The sequence below is a fragment of the Triticum dicoccoides genome, chromosome 5A (assembly GCF_002162155.2).
Source record: "Triticum dicoccoides isolate Atlit2015 ecotype Zavitan chromosome 5A, WEW_v2.0, whole genome shotgun sequence".
Classification (NCBI taxonomy): domain Eukaryota; kingdom Viridiplantae; phylum Streptophyta; class Magnoliopsida; order Poales; family Poaceae; genus Triticum; species Triticum dicoccoides.
The window spans coordinates 15996-39672 of NC_041388.1; the positions used below are offsets into that span (position 1 = coordinate 15996).

The 23677-nt window shown below is 44.5% G+C and overlaps 2 protein-coding genes across 3 annotated transcripts in view; one reads left to right on the plus strand and one right to left on the minus strand.

Annotated features, from left to right (window-relative positions):
- The window catches only part of LOC119298692 (serine/threonine-protein kinase prpf4B-like), a 5713-nt gene extending 2982 nt beyond the window's left edge, over positions 1–2731 (minus strand). For both annotated transcript variants that reach the window (XR_005145914.1, XM_037575986.1), the window contains exons 1-6: positions 2380–2731; positions 1038–2041; positions 768–949; positions 425–657; positions 284–352; positions 26–98 (exon numbers count right to left, since the gene is read on the minus strand). Coding sequence is in view for 1 of the 2 variants with exons in the window: in XM_037575986.1 (XP_037431883.1) it covers positions 26–98; positions 284–352; positions 425–657; positions 768–949; positions 1038–2041; positions 2380–2685 (1867 nt within the window). In the remaining variant the exon portion in view is untranslated. The remainder of the gene's footprint in view (positions 1–25; positions 99–283; positions 353–424; positions 658–767; positions 950–1037; positions 2042–2379) is intronic.
- Positions 2732–4727: 1996 nt separating this feature from the next.
- On the plus strand, positions 4728–8329 carry LOC119298693 (protein NARROW LEAF 1-like). Its single transcript, XM_037575987.1, has 6 exons — positions 4728–4943; positions 5324–5863; positions 5965–6108; positions 6575–6815; positions 7050–7550; positions 7685–8329. The coding sequence occupies exons 2-6, from the start codon at positions 5378–5380 to the stop codon at positions 8113–8115; spliced, it is 1803 nt and encodes a 600-aa protein (XP_037431884.1). The 5' UTR covers positions 4728–4943; positions 5324–5377; the 3' UTR covers positions 8116–8329.
- The last annotated feature ends 15348 nt before the right edge of the window (positions 8330–23677 follow it).

Sequence of the window (23677 nt, forward strand, 5' to 3'; positions counted from 1 at the left end):
GAGCATAATATAGAGCAGAACTTACTATAGTAACCCTCAGGATCATCCCAATTATCATGCAGAGCATTTTTCTCAATACACAAGCCGTCTCCCTTGCCCTGCACAACCAAATGATCTCGAACTGAGTAAACAGTAAAAGGGTATTTTAATATGACGCTGGGAAAATAAATTTCATCTTCAAAGTTTAAACAGAACAAGGTGTCATGGACAATCAGAGCAGCAGGAGATATATCTTTTTAACTTCTGTATTGACATGTCTAAAGAAAACTGATAAGAGCCATACCAATTTCCGAAATCCTGCAGGTGACTCTCCAAAGATGTCATCACAAAACATATCTGCCGATCTCTCACTCTGAAAATTAACAGGACCAACATAAATTTTCTGCTTAATAAACTGTGTAGCAGGGTAAGAGAACAAAATTACCTTTGGAGTACCCTCTCCAAGGCCTGAAACACCTGTTGTCCCCTCATTGCCCAATGCTTCAGCACAGGCTAAAACAGCATCATGAGCAGGGGACTTACCCACATTGAAGTCTGCCTCACCAACAAATGCATCTGAAGAGTCCTGCTTATTTTCAGCTTCCTCGTTGTCCGTAGAATTGCTATCATTATCACCTTTCATATCTACAGTCTCATCTTTATCCACTGCTCTTGCTTCTGTACAATAAACAGACATTTATCACAACAAAGTTCGTTCAATGGGACATAAACTAGTACACGTACATTCGTTAGCCCATGAATAGGTCAAATTTAGCTAATCAAGTTACCTTCATCATTGCTTCTAGGTAAAGATTCCGGTTGCTGCTTCTGTGCTTGTTGCTGCCTATATTTCGCCATAATAGCTTCTTTCCTTCTCCTCGCTTCCTCCTTAATTTTTTCAGGGTCATCTTCTTCCTGCATTGCTAACTGTTGCTCAATTTTCTCTTGATACTCTTCTTCATCTTCCTCCCTAATACCACAAGGACAGAAGTATGGGGTGCCAGAAAATAAAAGCAACAAAACAAATAAGATAGCAGATCGTGTGAACAACGCCTTACTTGAAAGAATGTTCCTTCACTTCTCTAGATCGATGGCTTCTGCTGTCTACATCTCTACCTTTCTCCCCAGATCTTGACCTGTCTTTATGAGCATCAGACGTGCTATATTTCGAGCGTGTAGAGTCCTTGTGTCTATCACTACTGCTAATTCTGTCCTTGCGTTCTCCAGCTCCACTTCTACGAGTTTCACTTTCTCTATCCCTGTGCCGGCCCCTGTCTCTATCATCTCTCACTTTATCCCTTTCATGTCCAGTAGCAACCGTGACATAATCTTTATAACGATCCTTGCTTGTATCCCTTTTATGATGGTCTTTATGCCTTGAGCTACCACTTCGCCTTTCCCTCTCCCTGCTTTCTTCACGAGTGTGGTGTGCGCTCTCCCTTCTGTCAGGTCTACTATGACTGCTGCTCCTTTCTCTGTGCCTACGATCAACATTGTCTCTATCTATGCTGCTGTGCCTTCTTTCATCCATATATCTTTCCCGGCTATCACGCCTATCACTATGTCCATCACGAACAACACGACTGCTGCTCCTTTCTCTGTCGTCTTCCCGTGTCCTAGTTGCATGCCTACCAAAACCATTCCTGTCGTTGTTGTCACGATCAGGGTCAGCCCTTGGACTTGCCCGCGAACCATTAGCTTTGGCATCAGCTTCTCCGGACCTTGGGTGATTCCTAGAATGAACCTCTTCAATGTGGTTCCTGGAGGAAGGAGATCTCTTGGTGGTGTGATCTCTCTGATGAGAATCGTTATTAGAGGACAGAGTTTGACGCTCGTCCTCATGGTTCCTTCCCCTGTCCTTTGTCGGCCGTGGAGACTTTGACACCCTGTGACTCTGTTCATGTCCTTTACCATTATTATCCTCATCACCTGAAAAGATACCTACGCTTTCAGAGCCACGAGCAGTGTGATTCAACCTGCCTTCATCTTTTGAGGGCGGAGAATGACTAGGCTGCGTCACGTCAACGGCCGAGTTGGTGCCAGCATGATCACCGACTAGCTCCTGCACTTGAAACACGTCAAAAGGTAAGTAGATTTCCCGGCTCGGGTAGCAAGCAGCATGGATGGAGAAAGCACAGAAGAAGAAAAAAACTACATACTATTCTTTTCGTTCGAGCTGTTGGTTGGTGGTTCCAAGTGATTCATTCAGGAATTTGCCTAGCTGCTCTGGCTAGGATTTCGAATCTAGGGTTAACAAAGAGTTGCAGCTGAACAATCGAGGCTTAATATAGTGTTGCCTAGACTGAGAGAGGGCACACAGCATGTATAATTAGCAGAGACTTTGAATTGGCGAGCACAGCATGACGGGAGAGGGGGTGAGGGAGAAGGGGGCAGACAGACCGGGTCGGCTCGCGGAGATGCGGGGTCGTCCCCGCGGGGGCCGCCATCGACTTCCATAGCCCCGCCGGCGCCGGCGCCGGCATCGTCTAGTATCTCCCCCTCCTCGACGTCTTCTCCGTCGGCCGCGGAGGGCGGCGGGGGCTGGGCGTCGTCCGGACGGCGGTGGCGGTGGTGGTGGCGGTGGTGGTGCCTGCGGCGCTTCGGGGAGGCGTCGGGGGCGGGGTCCGCGTCGTCGCGCTCCCGGCGGCGCCGGTGCTTGGCGGGGGATCCGGGCGGCGACGGCGACGGCGACGGGTCTCCGGCCATTGGAGCGATGAGGTAGGGTTAGGGTTTGGTTCGCGAATCGGGGCGGACGGCGAGTCGGAGGAAGATGCGGTGCGCTCCGTCGGCTTTGCTTTATTGGTTGGTTGGGGTCGGACGGGTGACTGACAGGGTGGCCCCGCACGTTCCAATCGACTCCATTCCAGATTCGATTTCCACTCCAAAGTCCAAAGTGGGTCAAATTTATTCTTTATTTCATTTAAAAAAAAAGTGAGCCACCTACGGCCTCTGACAGCGCTTTGAGTCTACATATATATATGACAAAACAGTATAACTAAACTACATAGGCCCTCTAACAGCAGAAATTGCTTTTGGAGGCCGAGCTCCATAAAGATCTTCACATGCAAGATTCAAAATTCGTGAAAATCCATATTTTTACATTTCAAAATTTTTGAAAGAAAATACATATGCAGGTTGAGGCATAGTGCACAAGTGTATAATTTTTCAGATGATATACGTAGAAATGAGGTTGTGAAAAAATAATAATATGTGGCTTTTTAACACATGATACTATTCATCTTTTCAGACCATGAATTTGTCTTTTTTGCAGATCACATTTCAACGTATTTCATTTTCAAAATTTACACACATGCACATCACATCCTTAGTTTACTTGTACAAATTTTTTCAGATTATTTTGAAATTAAAACATTTGAATTTTGAAATCCGGCCTCCATGAAGGCCGAGATCCAAAACGATATTCTCCTCTGACAGCGTTTTAAACTGTGAGAGGGTGCCCGATCACACATATGGATGTACAAGATCATTCCGCTATCTTGCTGCTTCGCTTGGGCCATGTCAGTTGTGTCAGCTAGCCGCTACTCCGGAGATAAAGCTAGAAACCCTCACGTTAATTCGGATTAGTATCTATAATTGGTTGTTTAAGCATGACGTTGATGAGCTATTGCCCCCTTAAATTATTTGGATCTTTTTTCATATACAAAAAAGTACGTAAGATTTCTTTTTTTCTTTATCCATTCCGCTCCTTTCGTCGTGCTCTCCCATTCGTTTAATGTTTAGCTCCTCTTCGTCGTCTATTATTTGTATTTCGATGACGTTAAACACATGGGCCAAGCGCAGTAAAATCTGACGAGTCCACATCTCTCTATCGCACGTCGTTTTACTACTTCCATCCCAACCTCAAACAGGTTTGCGCCGCCGCCTGCTCCTATCCTCCTCTATCGCAACCCCTAGTGCGACATCACTTGTCCGTCGCCTCGTCCAACCTCTAATGAGTGTTTTAATATGTGATGGTCGCCCGATCACACGTACGGCGCTTTTTTTAGGCCAACCCGGTTGTGTCAATTGGGCCGCTGCTTCAGAAATCAAGCTAGGCGCTCTAACGTTAACCGGGTTGTTATATATGATTAGTTGTTCAAGCATGACATTGACGGGCTACTGCTCCGCCGAATCATCTGAAACTTGCTCACCTATCTAAAAAATACGCAAGGAGTTTTTTATTCCGCTCCTTTATCATTCATTCGATGTGTAGCTCTTCTTCGTTGTGCATCGTCCGCACTTTGACGACGCCAAACCCATGGGCCAAGCCCAGGACCCGACCAGCCCACATCTCTTTCCCTCACACGTCGTTTTACTACTCCTATCCCAACCTCGAACAGGTTTTTGCATCGCCGCCCGTCCTCTCTCCTCCTCTGACGCAAACCCTAGTACATCATCACGTGTCCGTTGCCTCGTCCATCTTTTAATGAGTGACTATCTTTGATATCTATGTATGATATAAAATAGTGAAAGAATACATCTAGAGACTCGAATTCAAATGCATCTGGACGATTCTGATCAGCCGAGACCGGCCTCGTAATGGAATTTCGGTTCTAGATGGAGCAAATTCGTTTTTTCACAGCGGTGGGAGAGATCAGTCGAGTGGGCAAAAAGGAGTAGGTGGTTAATTTACGCAGCTAAAGCCCAAATGGATCCGAATTTGGTGGGAAATTACAGCGGAAGTGCCACACATCACATCCCAGCGTGAGTCTGCGTCTCCACTCCCCCACACCCTCCCCGGCCAGATCCACCTCCCCGGCCGCCCGGCCGCCCGCCTCCCAGCTCCCCCCTAGCTCCTCCGCATCCAGATCCTGCGGCCGGTAATGGCGCCGTTGCCTCCGCATCCGCAAGCAGCGCCGCCGCTCTGAGCCGCTCTCCACGCATCGCGGAGTCTCCGTCTCCGTCGCCGTCGCCGTCGCCGGCCACCCCACCGCTGCCTCGACCACGCCCCCTACCCACCCGAGGTATGCAGCGGGTGCACGGCCTCTCTCAGTTTTAGCGGAATTGATCCATGCTGCTGCTTCTAGTTAGCTGTTGTTACTCAGAGATGCTGCAATATCACCGTCTGAACGTACTACTAGCACTAGCAGTGAGTGAGTGAGTGAGTTAGTTCGGCTGTAACTAGTGGCAACAACGATGGTTTTCTTTGTGGTATTAGCAGATACTCACTACTACGTATCACTTAGCAGTGAGTGAGTGAGTGAGGTCGGCTGTAATCAGTTTACCAGTGACAACAACGATGATTTTGTCTCTGATATTACCGGACACTCTCTAGTCTAGTTTGATGCCGAGTCGTATAATGAATTTGTTTTCAACACAAGGTTCTGCTCTTTGATGCTTACAGGTTGATGTTGAAGACCTATAGAGCTCAAAAGACCCAGATGGTACTACTGGCATAATGCAGCCTTCAGACATTTGGAAGGCGCATGCGTCGCAGCAGCAGCAGTCGGAGGGGTCAGGGCTGGACATGGAGAGGAACAACGGATGCAACGGCCATAACTGCTGCCCGTCCCCTCTCCAGCCCGTCGCCTCAGCTGGTCAGCACTCCGAAAGCAGCGCCGCCTACTTCTCTTGGCCCACGTCTACGCTGATGCACGGCTCCGCCGAGGGCCGCGCCAACTACTTTGGGAACCTGCAGAAGGGCGTGCTGCCGGGACACCTTGGCCGCCTGCCCAAAGGCCAGCAGGCCACCACCTTGCTCGATCTCATGATTATAAGGGCGTTCCACAGCAAGATCCTGCGCCGCTTCAGCCTTGGCACGGCCATAGGCTTTCGGATCAGGAAGGGCACGTTGACCGACACGCCTGCCATCCTCGTGTTTGTTGCTCGCAAGGTTAACAAGAAGTGGCTCAGGCCTACGCAGTGCCTTCCAGCCGCCCTTGAGGTACACTTGGTTTTGTTGTTTGTTTTTAGCAATTTCTTATTTAGTCCACACTAGTATGAACTTTCATAACCTGTATCTGTGAATGTTCCTTCCATGAACAGGGACCTGGGGGTGTGTGGTGTGATGTTGATGTTGTTGAGTTCTCTTATTATGGTGCACCAGCACCGACTCCAAAGGAACAATTGTATGACGAGCTTGTTGATGGGCTGCGGGGTAGTGATCCATCTATAGGCTCTGGTTCACAGGTCATATTTTTTTTCCACAGCTACTGTTGCCTGTTTGCCCTGTCCTCTTCACAGTTAACTAGTTATTACACCTCACATCCGTAGGATTGCAGTCTGGATGAATTTGCTGTGGGATTCATTCACGCTGTATTTTATTTAGTTTTACTTCCATTGACTCAAAACTTCTTAAAACATTCCTATGTTTTCCTATGATGCAACCGAACAACCTGTCAATACTATGGTTTTCCTACTCTTATATGTTTACCAAACCCTGCTTTGCTATAAATCATACACCACAAAGACCAGAGATTCTGTTTTTTTATTCCATTCATTTTCATTTAGTACATCAAAATCATTATTTATCTGTCAGCTCTCGACACACACATCAGTTTCATGCATTGACACTGAATAACTCTGGACATACATACCAGTCTCATACTCTCATGAATTGATATTGTGACTTAGTTGTTTCGGTTTTAATTCTCAGGTAGCTAGTCTTGAAACATACGGGACTTTGGGTGCCATCGTGAAGAGTCGAACTGGCAACAAGCAAGTAGGCTTCCTAACGAACAGACATGTTGCAGTTGACCTGGATTATCCTAATCAGAAGATGTTCCATCCGTTGCCCCCTAATCTTGGACCTGGAGTTTACCTCGGTGCTGTTGAGAGAGCCACATCTTTTATCACGGATGATGTTTGGTATGGTATCTATGCGGGAACGAACCCAGGTAACATTTTTCGTCATCACAGATTGCTTCATATATTTGTTCAACTATTCAACTGCCGACTCTAGTGAAACAGAAAATGAAATGTTTCTGAGTATTTCGTGTTTTTGGCATACATGGCGTATCTTGTACTCCATTCACCACGCTCATTTCATGCTTTTGCTGCCATTTTTTTTCCTTATAATGCTCTTGTTCTCATAAATTGAAATGCCATTTACCTGTGCGGTGCATCTGCAGAAACATTTGTCCGTGCTGATGGTGCATTTATACCATTTGCGGACGACTTTGACATTACCAATGTCAGCACCTCAGTTAAAGGAGTTGGACTCATCGGTGACATCAAGGCAATCGATCTGCAGTCCCCGATTGGCAGTCTCATCGGGAAGCAAGTTGTGAAAGTTGGAAGAAGCTCAGGCCATACGACAGGGACCGTCATGGCATATGCTCTTGAATACAACGACGAGAAGGGCATATGCTTTTTCACCGACTTCCTTGTCGTCGGGGAGAACCAGCAAACGTTTGATCTTGAAGGGGACAGCGGAAGCCTTATAATCTTAACAGGACAAGATGGTGAGAAGCCACAGCCTATAGGGATTATATGGGGTGGCACGGCCAACCGCGGAAGGTTGAAGCTGAAAAGTGGGCAGGGCCCAGAGAACTGGACGAGTGGTGTTGATCTGGGGCGCCTTCTTGACCTCCTCGAGCTCGATCTGATCACGACAAGCGAAGGGCTGCAAGGTCTGTCCTTTTCCTAACACTGAGTGAGTGTTGTCTGCTGGACACACAACAGCTAGACAGACATGTTGTTGTCAGCATCCCTTGTTTGTAGCATCACCTTGATTTCCTCCTCTCTTTGTTGGTTGGCACAACAGAGGCCCTGGAGGAGCAGAGGATCACGGTGGCGGCTGCCAATTCTACGGCCACCGAGTCGTCGCCACCCGTGGCCACCACCCCGCAAGAAGCCGAGAAAGTGGACAAGATCTACGAGCCCCTGGGGATCAACATCCAGCAGCTTCCACGGGACGGCTCTGCCAACTCGACGGACCAGCCCTTTGGGCCCGACGAGTTCCACGTCGACACGGTGGATGGGGTAAACAGCAACGTGGAGGAGCGGCAGTTCATCCCAAACCTGATGGGCATGTCCCCGATGCGCGACGAGCAAGGAGGCAACGGCGAGCTGGAAAACAACTGCAACCTGGAGAGCTCGGCGGAGGACATCTGCTTCTCGCTGCACCTGGGCGAGCGGGAGCCCAAGAGGCTCCGCTCCGACACGACGACGGTGGACATAGACCTGCAGAAATGAGAGAGGGGCCGTGGCATCTTGTTCCTTTCATCGTGCCCCTCTGTATGCGTTGTTGTTGTTGTTGGATTGGAGGCGATTGCGATTTGTGGATGGAAAAATAAAACCCCATTGATCGATCTGTGAGATGAGAACCTGCTGTTGTATTGCTCGCTGGGACCCGACCGACAGAGTTTTACTACAGCAGTAGTTTCAGGTGAAAACGATGGCGCTGTCATCTGTATGTGTACTACTCCTGGTAGTACTTCCTCCGTTCCAAATTACTCGTCGCAGAAATGGATGTATCTAGAACTAAAATACACCTGCGACAAGTAATTCGGAACGGAGGGAGTAGTAGTGAACTGTTGCGTGATTTATTTAACTCCCAACTCGTCAGCCAACTAACCAGTACGTATATGTGAATAAAGGAAGGAAAACATGTAGCATTACACAGGCCTGTATGGCTGCATGGAATTACTAGTCACAGAAATGGATGTATCTAGATGTATTTTAGTTATAGATACATCCATTTTTATCCACTTTTGAGACGAGTAATTTGGAATGGAGGGAGTATGTTTCATGTCATGTTTTGTACTACTACTAGCAAAAGTGCCCGTTGCAATGTGCGTTGCAACGGATGAACAACAAAAATATCATAAAATTTATAGACCCAAAATAAAATAATTCAAGTTCAGGCAAATTGCACCAATATGTCATCAGTTTTACAGATTGATAATTAAGAATAAATGATCCAAGAGAGCAAAGAACATGAGACATCAAATTTATGACAAAAAAGAAATAGATCAAAGATTTTTAATGATGTCGGTAGTGAAACACAAAAAATACATGCTAGCCAAATAAGTATGACTTAATATCCAGACATATGAGTGTCGTCTATTTTAACATGGTGGCTCACCATGTTGCCACACAATGTCCACGTGATCGTAATGCACGTGGTAAATCCCTAGGCAATGAGCTTATCACTGCACGACACACTTGCCATTGTCTCGCGCAAGGAAATATTTAAATCTTTAAAAACAAATCTCATCGACCAAGAACTACTCTCAATGCCTAGACATATAAAGACTTTCCAAAAACTAATCAAATCCTAGACATAAAATACTTCTGAATCGGCGAACAGTTTTTCGAATCGACAAACATCTTTTATAAATTAGGACATCTTTAAAAAATCACGAACATTTGTTTTGTTTTTAGAGAAACATTTATTGAAATGCATGGATAGTTTTTGAATTCATGAATATTTTTTGACTCAGCTAACATTTTTTGAATTGATGACTTTTTTAAATTGGGGGATGAATTTTAAATTTCGCAAAAGACATTTGATTTTTTGAAAATTTTCCTGGACATTTTTTTTCCAGATTCACGAATATGTTTTGAATACACAATCATTTTTTTGAAAATCATGAACATGATTTTACTTCCTGACATGTTTTTCCAGATTGTGATTTTTTATAATTTGCGACAGTTTTGTAAAATCACCAACATTTTTTGAAACAGCGAAAATTTTATGATTTCCCGAAGTTTTTTTAATTCACTATTATTTCTCTAAAATTTGGTTATAACTGAAAACTTTTATAATTTGGAATTGTCAAATTAATTTCAAGAAGAAAAAACTAAAACAGAAATGAGAAAAGAAAAGAAAAGACAAAATGAAAAAAAGGAGCGTCACACCCGGTAGGCCGGCCCCATGGAGGAGGTGCCTAAAAAAAAGGAGGCAAAAAATGGTATTACCAGGATTCGAACCCAGGCCTACACGGTAGAAGCAACAGCCTGGTGGCTCCAGGCTGGTAGTACGCTTGCGTTATAGACACGGCATCGCTAGTCTAAAAGCACAGTTCACGGCGGCGCCTTTGGAAATAAAAACCAAATCTTTTTCTTAACTTACCGAGTGGCATAGCGGGTAATTTATAGCTAATTCGGAGGCAATTATTTGGACGGACGACCAGAAGCACTATTTACTTTATTATTACTAGCAAACATGCCCGTGCGTTGCAACGGTAGATACAAAAATTACACGTTGGTCGAATAAGTATGACTCAATACCCCGACATATCATTATCTTCTATTTTAACACAGTGGCTCATCATTTTGCCACTTATCTTTCTTCCGACTCTCGCTGATGATGGATGTGATGTCCATGTGATTACAATGCATTCGACATGGTAAATCCCAATGCAACGAGCTTGCCACCGCATGACACACTTGTCATTGTGTAGCGCAAGAAAATATTTAAAACTTTAAAAATAAATCTCATCTACCACGAACTACTCCCAACGCCTAGACATATAAAGACTTTCCAAAAACTAATCAAAACCTAGACATAAAAGACTATTGAAATGGTGAAAAGTTTTTTCAATTGACGTACATTTAAAAAAACATTTTTAAAAATTCGTAAACATTTTTTTAAACGAACATTTATTGAACACATGAATAGTTTTTTAGTTCCTGAACATTTTTTGAATTAATAATTTTTTTAAATTAGGGCAAAAAATTGAAATTCGCAGAAAAGATGAATATTTTTTGATAATCTTATAAAATTTCATGGATATTTTTTTAGATTCGCAAATATGTTTTGTATACATTATCATTTTTTCAAAATCAAGAACATGGTTTATTTCCTGACAATTTTTTTTCCAAATTGTGATTTGTTTTATAATTTGCCAACATTTTTGTAAAATTACCAACGTTTTTTGAAATAACGAAACATTTATGATTTTTCGAACATTTTTAAATTTCCTAGACATTTTTAAAATTTGTCAATCTCGAATTAATTTAAAGAAGAAGTAAAAAACAGAAAAGATAAAAAAAATGAAATGAAAAGAACAGCGACGCCACGCCCCGCGGGCCGGCCCATGAAAACATACAGGGGGGGATGAGGTGGGTGAGAAAAAGAAGTGAGAAAATCGATGGAAGCAGGGTTCGATCCCTGGTCTTCCAGGTGGAAGTAACAGGCTTCTGCCAATACGCCACCGGTACGCATTCGATTTAGACTGGGTATCTTAGGTATAAAACACTTACTACGACGGTGACTTAAAAATACGAGCCGCTTTGTTCACTTACGGATGGCATAGCGGGTAATATAAAACAACTTCGAGGGTAATTTTTTAGACGGACGACCAGAAGCAATACTTGGTTTATTAGTAGGTATATATATATATATATAGGTATAGATATAGAGGTATAGATATAGATATAGATTTTTATGGCGATTATATATATAGGGTAGATAGATCGAATAATTACGAATGGACATGGTTCTACGCGAGAATGGAATCACCTCCGTCCATGCGCACGTGATTCGTGTAGTATTTGTACAACCAGCCCGTACATCTATTTCTCAGCACCGCTTCAGTGTAGTATAGGCCTAGTATTCCACAGCCAATAAGTGAGTAAGCCCCACTGCACAATAACTACACTGATCCATGCTATTGATTAGAGAAGTTAATCTCTCATTTATTTGTACATTCAACGGCAGCGTGCACCACCCCATGCATTTTCTCCCCATTCATTGTATCCATGCCGCAGCTCGTCCCTCACTCAGCTAGCTTCTCTAGTCCATGCTCAGGGAGATCTAAGAGTTCCTCTTCCTAACAATGGAGTTGTGGAATTGTAGCTATACTGGAGTCCATCTCTTTCTCTCTCTCTGGTGGTTGGTGGTGGACATTGCAAGCTCATGTTCTGTATTAGGATCCCAACTAACGTAGAAAAGATAACGAACATCTAACTTTCCGTCGTTGCTAGAGCTTGATGCCATGGCCAGCTTTTTCCTCTCAGCGCCAGGTTGAAGATGAACAATATTGGGCGACATATGTGACACCTTCACCTGGCACACCTCAACCTGTATCCATTTATTAGGAGCAGGTCGTGAAGTGTTAACTACATTGGAAGCATGCACCCTGTCCATAATCACACTAGCTCTCTCCACCTCGCATTGTTCAATTTAGAAATTGGAGTATTTTAGTTTCGTCACTTGTTTCAAGTATTGGTTTAGAACTGAAATCCTTACATTTATCAATTTCTTATTAAAAAATCAATTAACTCCATTCTTCGTAGTTAACTCAAATCATGAAAAAAGTAGAATTTGAATTTTTAAATGCAACATTAATAATAAAAAATCATTTCGTCTATTAATAGAAGATCAGGCAAAATTCTACATAAAGGTTAAATTTTTTTTACATGGCTTATAGAGAATGAGGCTTCTTTTTACGGCTTTGGGTTTGATCTCAGCTTCACAAGCATACATGTTAACCAAAAATTACAATTCCCATTTAAAAAAATTAGAGACATCAAAATCAACTCCACATATAATTCTAATTGAAGTTACGATATGAAAATATCCGCGAGCTGCATTTAATTATCTAAATATATGGGAGCAAGTTTGTCATGGTTACAGCTAAATTTGTGTGCTTAGTCGTTGTTCTATGTATTAATACTATATTAGTAATATATTAATTGGTAAATTAGGACTAATCATCATACAAGTGTGTTTAATCATTGTGCCAGTTATTAGCTCTGTAATATCTAGGGCTAATTAGCATATGAGTCTTACTCTATACACTAAACCATCCAGTTCGTCATGAATCAGTCGCTATGAATAAAGCTTTTTGTATCAGCATTCCGTTGATTCATCTGCCTATTGATGAGTAGCACATTAATACATAGGTTTGGCCACCTAATCACAAGTGCCACAAAAGAAGTCTGCAAAGCGCGCGCGTATACCCAAGAAAGTAAAACGCAGAACCAGTGTGATATGCTATAACATGTGTATCAACGTTTCTGCTGGGGCCATCTCCTCTTGTTCTTCCGCTCTCCACAGGGACGCGACTCACAGAAGAGCTACAGTGCAGTTCTGACAGATAAGAGAATTAAAGACTGACCCAACACCTGCAAGGGGCGTTGCTACCAGACAGCTAGTATCCATACGAGAATTAAACGAGACCTGGCCCATGCATGTCAGGTATAACGTCACGTATTTACTCTGGCCTGAGAATTACCCCCCCCCCCTTATTTTGCAGTGGCCTATATTAAGTAGCAATCGTGATGCATATGCGGACGCGCGAGATTTCGGCATCGCGTGCCACCATGTCCCAAAAGTTCGCGTCCGTAGATAGATAGGGTAGATTAGGGTAGATTTATTGTGAAGAATCTTTTTGTAGTACTAGATGTGATGCTAATTGACCAAATTTCCATGGCAATTTTTGAGACTATAGATCATGGCACCCCCAAATGTGTACTTCATGGCAATTGGCAACTCGTATGTTTTTGCAATCGAAACTCAAATTTAGATTTGTTACCATGGCAACTCAAGATTTGATTTGTTGTTATGCCAAATTGAATTATTCTTTCCCATGCCAAAAAACATAAAATGTTTCCTTGGAAATTTAAAATAAGTTGCCATGTCAACTCAACTTGTGCACCATGTCAAATTAAATCATGTTATCATTGCCATGGCAGTTTCAGGGCTATTTACAAGAGAAATCAACTTTAATTTGGCGTGATGTAGGGATAGTAATTTTGCCATGATACGTATAGTTGTCGTGATAGATAGAAGTAGTTTTCTCTCTCTCATTTCCCATGGTCTATCTCTTCTCCACTCCTAAAGGGGGAGTACATTGTCTTTTCATATATGTCGATCTTTTGGATTCACTACATTATTGGATATTCAGTTTCTTACTCGTCATCATACGAAGGCAGTTACATAAGATAACCGGAAGAGCCAATGTTTTGTTTAATTTCATTTTTGAACACCGACAAACCATGCCTCTCGAAGATATGGAGGAACCAAATCTGTGCCGCCCCCTGGTGGCGATACCTCTACCCCAGCCCCTCTTGGTGACATCTCTAATGTTACTTGGACGAGTAGTTCCTCGCATACATTCTCTATCCTTTTTGATACTTGTTGACAAAAAGGGGGAGAAGAACATCGAGTGATAGGATAGCGGGTTATTTGCAGGGGTGTTTCCATTCACCTTCTTATTTGGTTTTCCTCGGAACAATTTGATTTCATCGAACTATTTGCTTGTGGAACTTAAAGCACCGCCTGTGGTGTTGTTAAACCTCGATCGTCATGTAACGTTATAACCCCCATGCAATGCTATTTCCTTTCAGCTATTTGACTGCAGGTGCTACCGAATGCTTACTTTCCTTGCAATAATTATCCTCGATAACTATCTATCGCGCAAGGAAAATGAAAGCGTTTCAAGGAGGATTGAAAATCCTATCTCTAGAAGAGATATCTTGCAGGAGATTATTTATCTTCGATATCTAACCCTATAGGAGAAGAAAATTGCTTCAATTTAAAACTCTTGAGTTTTGAAAGAAAACTCTACCTATCTTTCTTACAAGTTGTTTTTCCTTGCACATATACTATATTTCATCCTTTTTGCAGGAAAACTTGTCTGAAGCATATCTATTCCGAAAAAATATATCTGTATTTCCTTGCTCTGATTTTCCTCGAGTATCTAACTTGCAGGAAACTTATATCCCGTGTCGATTCAAACAATGCTCTGAGAAAATCGTCATGATTTATCCTTCTTCACAAATCATTTCAAAGTACTCACTTAATCTAACATATCTTTGTCAAAGATTGTGTGAAAGGAAATACCTCAGGTAGTGCCAAGTGTATTGAAAGAAACCATGAATGAGATCATATATCAATATCACTCGTACGAAGACTTAGCTCGCTACCTTCAATTTATCATAAATGCATACGATGCATATCTTAAGGGGGGAGCGTGCTTTATCATTGTGATTATCTTCGCATTTCATTTTCATCTATCTATCCCTCGATGTGCTCTGTTTTGTCAACAGTCGTCCAAAAAGGGGGAGATTGTGTTGGAAATATGCCCTAGAGGCAATAATAAAAGGATTATTATTATATTTCCTTGTTCATGATATTTGTCTTTTATTCATGCTATAATTGTGTTATCCGGAAATCGTAATACATGTGTGAATACATAGACACCAACATGTCCCTAGTAAGCCTCTAGTTGACTAGCTCGTTGATCAACATATAGTCATGGTTTCCTGACTATGGACATTGGATGTCATTGATAACGAGATCACATCATTAGGAGAATGATGTGATGGACAAGACCCAATCCTAAGCATAGCACAAGATCGTGTTGTTCGTTTGCTGGAGCTTTTCCAATGTCAAGTATCTTTTCCTTAGACCATGAGATCGTGTAACTCCCGGACACCGTAGGAGTGCTTTGGGTGTACCAAACGTCACAACGTAACTGGGTGACTATAAAGGTATACTACGGGTATCTCCGAAAGTGTCTGTTGGGTTGACACGGATCGAGACTGGGATTTGTCACTCCGTATGACGGAGAGGTATCTCTGGGCCCACTTGGTAATGCATCATCATAATGAGCTCAAAGTGACCAAGTGTCTGGTCACGGGATCATGCATTGCGGTACGAGTAAAGTGACTTGCCGGTAACGAGATTGAACGAGGTATTGGGATACCGACGATCGAATCTCGGGCAAGTAACGTACCGATTGACAAAGGGAATTGCATACGGGGTTGCTTGAATCCTCGACATCGTGGTTCATCCGATGAGATCATCGAGGAGCATGTGGGAGCCAACATGGGTATCCAGATCCCGCTGTTGGTTATTGGCCGGAGAACCGTCTCGGTCATGTCTACGTGTCTCCCGAACCCGTAGGGTCTACACACTTAAGGTTCGGTTACACTAGGGTTGTAGAGATATGAGTATGCAGTAACCCGAAAGTTGTTCGGAGTCCCGGATGAGATCCCGGACGTCACGAGGAGTTCCGGAATGGTCCGGAGGTGAAGAATTATATATAGGAAGTGCAATTTTGGCCATCGGGAGAGTTTCGGGGGTCACCGGTATTGTACCGGGACCACCGGAAGGGTCCCGGGGGTCCACCGGGTGGGGCCACCTATCCTGGAGGGCCTCGTGGGCTGAAGTGGGGAGGGGAACCAGCCCCTGGTGGGTAGGTGCACCCCCCTTGGGCCCCCCATGCGCCTAGGGTTGGGAACCCTAGGGGAGGGGGCGCCTCCACTTGCCTTGGGGGGTACTCCACCCCCTTGGCCGCCACCCCCTAGGAGATCCCATCTCCTAGGGCCGGCGCACCCCCCTAGGCGGCCTATATAAAGGGGGGAGGGAGAGCAATACACCCTAAAAGTCTTGGCGCCTCCCTCTCCCCTGCTACACCTCTCCCTCTCGCAGAAGCTCGGCGAAGCCCTGCTGCGATCACTGCTACATCCACCACCACGCCGTCGTGCTGTTGGATCTCCGTCAACCTCTCCTCCCCCCTTGCTGGATCAAGAAGGAGGAGACGTCATCCTCTCCGTACGTGTGTTGAACGCGGAGGTGCCGTCCGTTCGGCACTAGGATCTCCGGTGATTTGGATCACGGCGAGTACGACTCCATCATCCACGTTCTCTTGAACGCTTCCGCTCGCGATCTACAAGGGTATGTAGATGCACTCCTCACTCGTTGCTAGATAAACTCATAGATAGATCTTGGTGAAACCGTAGGAAATTTTTTATTTTCTGCAATGTTCCCCAACAGTGGTATCAGAGCTAGGTCTATGCGTAGTTCTCTTTGCACGAGTAGAACACAATTTGTTGTGGGCGTAGATGTTGTCAACTTTCTTGCCACTACTAGTCTTATTTTGCTCCAGCGGAATTGTGGGATGAAGCGGCCCGGACCGACCTTACATGTACGCTTACGTGAGACAGGTTCCACTGACTGACATGCACTAGTTGCATAAGGTGGCTAGCGGGCGTCTGTCTCTCCCACTTTAATTGGAGCGGATTCGACGAAAAGGGTCCTTATGAAGGGTAAATAGAAGTTGACAAATCACGTTGTGGCTTTTACATAGGTAAGAAAACGTTCTTGCTAGAACCCTATTGCAGCCACGTAAAACTTGCAACAACAATTAGAGGACGTCTAACTTGTTTTTGCAGCAAGTGTTTTGTGATGTGATATGGCCAAAGTTGTGATGAATGATGAATGATATATATGTGATGTATGAGATCATGTTCTTGTAATAGAAATCACGACTTGCATGTCGATGAGTATGACAACCGGCAGGAGCCATAGGAGCTGTCTTTATTTTGTATGACCTGCGTGTCATTGAGAAACGCCATGTAAATTACTTTACTTTATTGCTAAACGTGTTAGCCATAGTGGTAGAAGTAATAGTTGGCGAGCAACTTCATGGAGACACGATGATGGAGATCATGGTGTCATGCCGGTGACAAGATGATCATGGAACCCCAAGATGGAGATCAAAGGAGCTATATGATATTGGCCATATCATGTCACTATTATTTGATTGCATGTGATGTTTATCATGTTTTTGCATCTTGTTTACTTAGAACGACGGTAGTAAATAAGATGATCCCTCATAATAATTTCAAGAAAGTGTTCCCCCTAACTGTGCGCCGTTGCGACAGTTCGTTGTTTCGAAGCACCACGTGATGATCAGGTGTGATAGATTCCAACGTTCACATACAACGGGTGTAAGACAGATTTACACATGCAAATACTTAGGTTAACTTGACGAGCCTAGCATGTACAGACATGGCCTCGGAACACAAGAGACCGAAAGGTCGAACATGAGTCGTATGAAAGATACGATCAACATGGAGATGTTCACCAATGATGACTAGTCCGTCTCACGTGATGATCGGACATGGCCTAGTTGAGTCGGATCATGTTTCACTTAGATTACTAGAGGGATGTCTAATCTGAGTGGGAGTTCATTAAATAATTTGGTTAGATGAACTTAATTATCATGAACTTAGTCTAAAAATCTTTGCATAAATGTCTTGTAGATCAAATGGCCAACGCTCATGTTAACATGAACTTCAACGCGTTCCTAGAGAAAACCAAGCTGAAGATGATGGCAGCAACTATTCGGACTGGGTCCGGAACCTGAGGATTATCCTCATAGCTGCCAAGAAAGATTATGTCCTAGAAGCACCGCTAGGTGACGCACCCGTCCCAGAGAACCAAGACGTTATGAACGCTTGGCGGTCACGTGCTGATGATTACTCCCTCGTTCAGTGCGGCATGCTTTACAGCTTAGAACCGGGGCTCCAAAAGCATTTTGAGAAACACGGAGCATATGAGATGTTCGAAGAGCTGAAAATGGTTTTCCAAGCTCATGACCGGGTCGAGAGATATGAAGTCTCCGACAAGTTCTTCAACTGTAAGATGGAGGAAAATAGTTCTGTCAGTGAGCACATACTCAAAATGTCTGGGTTGCATAACCGCTTGACTCAGCTGGAAGTTAACCTCCCAGAGGAGGCGGTCATTGACAGAATCCTTCAGTCGCTCCCACCTAGCTACAAGAGCTTTGTGATGAACTACAATATGCAGGGGATGGAAAAGACCATTCCTGAAGTATTTGCAATGCTGAAATCAGCAGAAGTAGAAATCAAAAAGGAACATCAAGTGTTGATGGTCAATAAAACCACCAAGTTCAAGAAAGGCAAGGGTAAGAAGAACTTCAAGAAGGACGGCAAGGATGTTACCGCGCCCGGTAAGCCAGTTGTCGGGAAGAAGTCAAAGAATGGACCCAAGCCTGAGACTGAATGCTTTTATTGTAAAGGGAAGGGTCACTGGAAGCGAAACTGCCCCAGATACTTAGCGGACAAGAAGGCCGACAACACTAAAGGTATATGTGATATACATGTAATTGATGTGTACCTTACCAGTGCTCGTAGTAGCTCCTGGGTATTTGATACCGGTGTCATTGCTCATATTTGTAACTCAAAGCAGGAGCTGCGGAATAAGCGGAGACTGGCGAAGGACGAGGTGACGATGCGCGTCGGGAATGGTTCCAAGGTCGATGTGATCGCCGTCGTCACGCTACCTCTACATTTACCTATGGGATTAGTTTTGAACCTCAATAATTGTTATTTAGTGCCAAGTTTGAGCATGAACATTGCATCAGGATCTCGTTTAATACGAGATGGCTACTCATTTAAATCCGAGAATAATGGTTGTTCTATTTATATGAGAGATATGTTTTATGGTCATGCTCTGATGGTCAATGATTTATTCTTAATGAATCTCGAACGTGATGTTACACATATTCATAGTGTGAATACCAAAAGATGTAAAGTTGATAACGATAGTCCCACATACTTGTGGCACAGCCGCCTTGGTCACATTGGTGTCAAGCGCATGAAGAAGCTCCATGCTGATGGACTTTTAGAGTCTCTCGATTATGAATCATTTGACACATGCGAACCATGCCTCATGGGAAAAATGACCAAGACTCCATTCTCCGGAACAATGGAGCGAGCAACCAACTTATTGGAAATCATACATACTGATGTTTGCGGTCCAATGAGTGTTGAGGCTCGCGGAGGATATTGTTATGTTCTCACTCTCACTGATGACTTGAGTAGATATGGGTATGTCTACTTGATGAAACACAAGTCTGAGACCTTTGAAAAGTTCAAGGAATTTCAGAATGAGGTAGAGAATCAACGTGACCGAAAAATAAAGTTCTTACGATCAGATCGTGGAGGAGAATATTTAAGTCACGAATTTGGCACACACTTAAGGAAATGTGGAATCGTTTCACAACTCACGCCGCCTGGAACACCTCAACGTAATGGTGTGTCCGAACGTCGTAATCACACTCTATTGGATATGGTGCGATCTATGATGTCCCTTACTGATTTATCACTATCTTTTTGGGGATACGCTCTAGAGACAGCTACATTCACTTTAAATAGGGCACCATCTAAATCCGTTGAGACGACACCGTATGAATTATGGTTTGGGAAGAAACCTAAGCTGTCGTTTCTAAAAGTTTGGGGATGCGATGCTTATGTCAAGGAACTTCAACCTGAAAAGCTCGAACCCAAGTTGGAAAAATGCGTCTTCATAGGATACCCTAAGGAAACCATTGGGTATACCTTCTACCTTAGATCCGAAGGCAAGATCTTTGTTGCCAAGAACGGATCCTTTCTGGAAAAAGAGTTTCTCTCGAAAGGAGTAAGTGGGAGGAAAGTAGAACTCGATGAAGTACTACCTCTTGAACCGGAAAGTAGTGCAGCTCAGGAAAATGTTCCTGTGGTGCCTACATCCACTGGAGAGGAAATTAATGATGATGATCAAGGTACTTCAAATCAAGTTGCTACTGAACTTTGTAGGTCCACAAGGACACGTTCCACACTAGAGTGGTATGGCAACCCTGTCCTGGAAATCATGTTGTTGGACAACGGTGAACCTTCGAACTATGAAGAAGCGATGGCGGGCCCAGATTCCAACAAATGGCTTGAAGCCATGCAATCCGAGATAGGATCCATGTATGAAAACAAAGTATGGACTTTGACAGACTTGCCCGATGATCGGCGAGCGATAGAAAACAAATGGATCTTTAAGAAGAAGACGGACGCGGATGGTAATGTTACCATCTATAAAGCTCGACTTGTCGCTAAGGGTTGTCGGCAAGTTCAAGGGGTTGACTACGATGAGACTTTCTCTCCCGTAGCGAAGCTGAAGTCCGTCTGAATCATGTTAGCAATTGCCGCATACTATGATTATGAGATATGGCAAATGGACGTCAAAACTGCATTCCTTAACGGTTATCTTAAGGAAGAACTATATATGATGCAACCGGAAGGTTTTGTCGACCCTAAGAATGCTAACAAGGTATGCAAGCTCCAGCGATCCATTTATGAGCTGGTGCAAGCATCTCGGAGTTGGAACATTCGCTTTGATGAGATGATCAAAGCGTTTGGGTTTATGCAGACTTATGGAGAAGCCTGCGTTTACAAGAAAGTGAGTGGGAGCTCTGTAGCATTTCTCATATTATATGTAGATGACATACTTTTGATGGGAAATGATATAGAACTTTTGGACAACATTAAGGCCTACTTGAATAAGAGTTTTTCAATGAAGGACCTTGGAGAAGCTGCTTATATATTAGGCATCAAGATCTATAGAGATAGATCAAGACGCCTCATAGGTCTTTCACAAAGCACATACCTTGATAAGATATTGAAGAAGTTCAATATGGATCAGTCTAAGAAGGGGTTCTCTCCTGTGTTGCAAGGTGTGAAATTGAGCTCAGCTCAATGTCCGACCATGGCAAAAGATATAGAAGAGATGAGTGTCATCCCCTATGCCTCAGCCATAGGGTCTATTATGTATGCCATGCTGTGTACCAGACCTGATGTAAACCTTGCCGTAAGTTAGGTAGGAAGGTACCAAAGTAATCCCGGCAAGGAACACTGGACAGCGGTCAAGAATATCCTGAAGTACCTGAAAAGGACTAAGGACATGTTTCTCGTTTATGGAGGTGACGAAGAGCTCGTCGTAAAGGGTTACGTCGACGCTAGCTTCGACACAGATCTGGATGACTCTAAGTCACAAACCGAATACGTGTATATGTTGAATGGTGGAGCAGTAAGCTGGTGCAGCTGCAAGCAGAGCGTCGTGGCGGGATCTACATGTGAAGCAAAGTACATGGCAGCCTCGGAGGCAGCACATGAAGCAATTTGGGTGAAGGAGTTCATCACCGACCTAGGAGTCATACCCAATGCGCCGGGGCCGATCAAACTTTTCTGTGACAACACTGGAGCTATTGCACTTGCCAAGGAGCCCAGGTTTCACAAGAAGACCAGGCACATCAAGCGTCGCTTCAACTCCATCCGTGAAAATGTTCAAGATGGAGACATAGAGATTTGCAAAGTGCATACGGATCTAAATATCGCAGATCCATTGACTAAACCTCTTCCGCGAGCAAAACATGATCAACACCAGAACTCTATGGGTGTTCGATTCATCACAATGTAACTAGATTATTGACTCTAGTGCAAGTGGGAGACTGTTGAAAATATGCCCTAGAGGCAATAATAAAAGGATTATTATTATTATATTTCCTTATTCATGATAATTGTCTTTTATTCATGCTATAATTGTGTTATCCGGAAATCATAATACATGTGTGAATACGTAGACACCAACATGTCCCTAGTAAGCCTCTAGTTGACTAGCTCATTGATCAACAGATAGTCATGGTTTCCTGACTATGGACATTGGATGTCATTGATAACAAGATCACATCATTAGGAGAATGATGTGATGGACAAGACCCAATCCTAAGCATAGCACAAGATCGTGTAGTTCGTTTGCTGGAGCTTTTCCAATGTCAAGTATCTTTTCCTTAGACCATGAGATCGTGTAACTCCTGGACACCGTAGGAGTGCTTTGGGTGTACCAAACGTCACAACGTAACTGGGTGACTATAAAGGTATACTACGGGTATCTCCGAAAGTGTCTGTTGGGTTGACACGGATCGAGACTGGGATTTGTCACTCCGTATGACGAAGAGGTATCTCTGGGCCCACTCGGTAATGCATCATCATAATGAGCTCAAAGTGACCAAGTGTCTGGTCACGGGATCATGCATTACGGTACGAGTAAAGTGACTTGCCGGTAACGAGATTGAACGAGGTATTGGGATACCGACGATCGAATCTCGGGCAAGTAACATACCGATTGACAAAGGGAATTGCATACGGGGTTGCTTGAATCCTCGACATCGTGGTTCATCCGATGAGATCATCGAGGAGCATGTGGGAGCCAACATGGGTATCCAGATCCTACTATTGGTTATTGGCCGGAGAACCGTCTCGGTCATGTCTATGTGTCTCCCGAACCCGTAGGGTCTACACACTTAAGGTTCGGTGACGCTAGGGTTGTAGAGATATGAGTATGCAGTAACCCGAAAGTTGTTCGGAGTCCCGGATGAGATCCCGGACGTCACGAGGAGTTCCGGAATGGTCCGGAGGTGAAGAATTATATATAGGAAGTGCAGTTTCGGCCATCGGGAGAGTTTCGGGGGTCACCGGTATTGTACCGGGACCACCGGAAGGGTCCCGGGGGTCCACCGGGTGGGGCCACCTATCCCGGAGGGCCTCATGGGCTGAAGTGGGGAGGGGAACCAGCCCCTGGTGGGCAGGTGCGCCCCCCCCTTGGGCCTCCCATGCGCCTAGGGTTGGGAACCCTAGGGGAGGGGGCGCCTCCACTTGCCTTGGGGGGGGGGTACTCCACCCCCTTGGCCGCCGCCCCCTAGGAGATCCCATCTCCTAGGGCCGGTGCACCCCCCCTAGGGGGCCTATATAAAGGGGGGGGGAGGGAGAGCAACACACCCCAAAAGTCTTGGCGCCTCCCTCTCCCCTGCTACACCTCTCCCTCTCGCAGAAGCTCGGCGAAGCCCTGCTGCGATCACTGCTACATCCACCACCACACCGTCGTGCTGCTGGATCTCCGTCAACCTCTCCTCCCCCCTTGCTGGATCAAGAAGGAGGAGACGTCATCCGCTTCATACGTGTGTTGAACGCGGAGGTGCCGTCCGTTCGGCACTAGGATCTCCGGTGATTTGGATCACGGCGAGTACGACTCCATCATCCACGTTCTCTTGAACGCTTCCGCTCGCGATCTACAAGGGTATGTAGATGCACTCCTCACTCGTTGCTAGATGAACTCATAGATAGATCTTGGTGAAACCGTAGGAAATTTTTTATTTTCTGCAATGTTCCCCAACAGATTGTTGGTGCA

Coding starts and splice junctions, on each gene's coding strand:
- LOC119298693 (XM_037575987.1), top strand. CDS start 5,378: ATGCAGCCTTCAGACATTTGGAAGGCGCATGCGTCGCAGCAGCAGCAG. Junction 6,109..6,574: donor CTATAGGCTCTGGTTCACAG/GTCATATTTTTT, acceptor TTTAATTCTCAG/GTAGCTAGTCTTGAAACATA. Junction 6,816..7,049: donor CTATGCGGGAACGAACCCAG/GTAACATTTTTC, acceptor GTGCATCTGCAG/AAACATTTGTCCGTGCTGAT.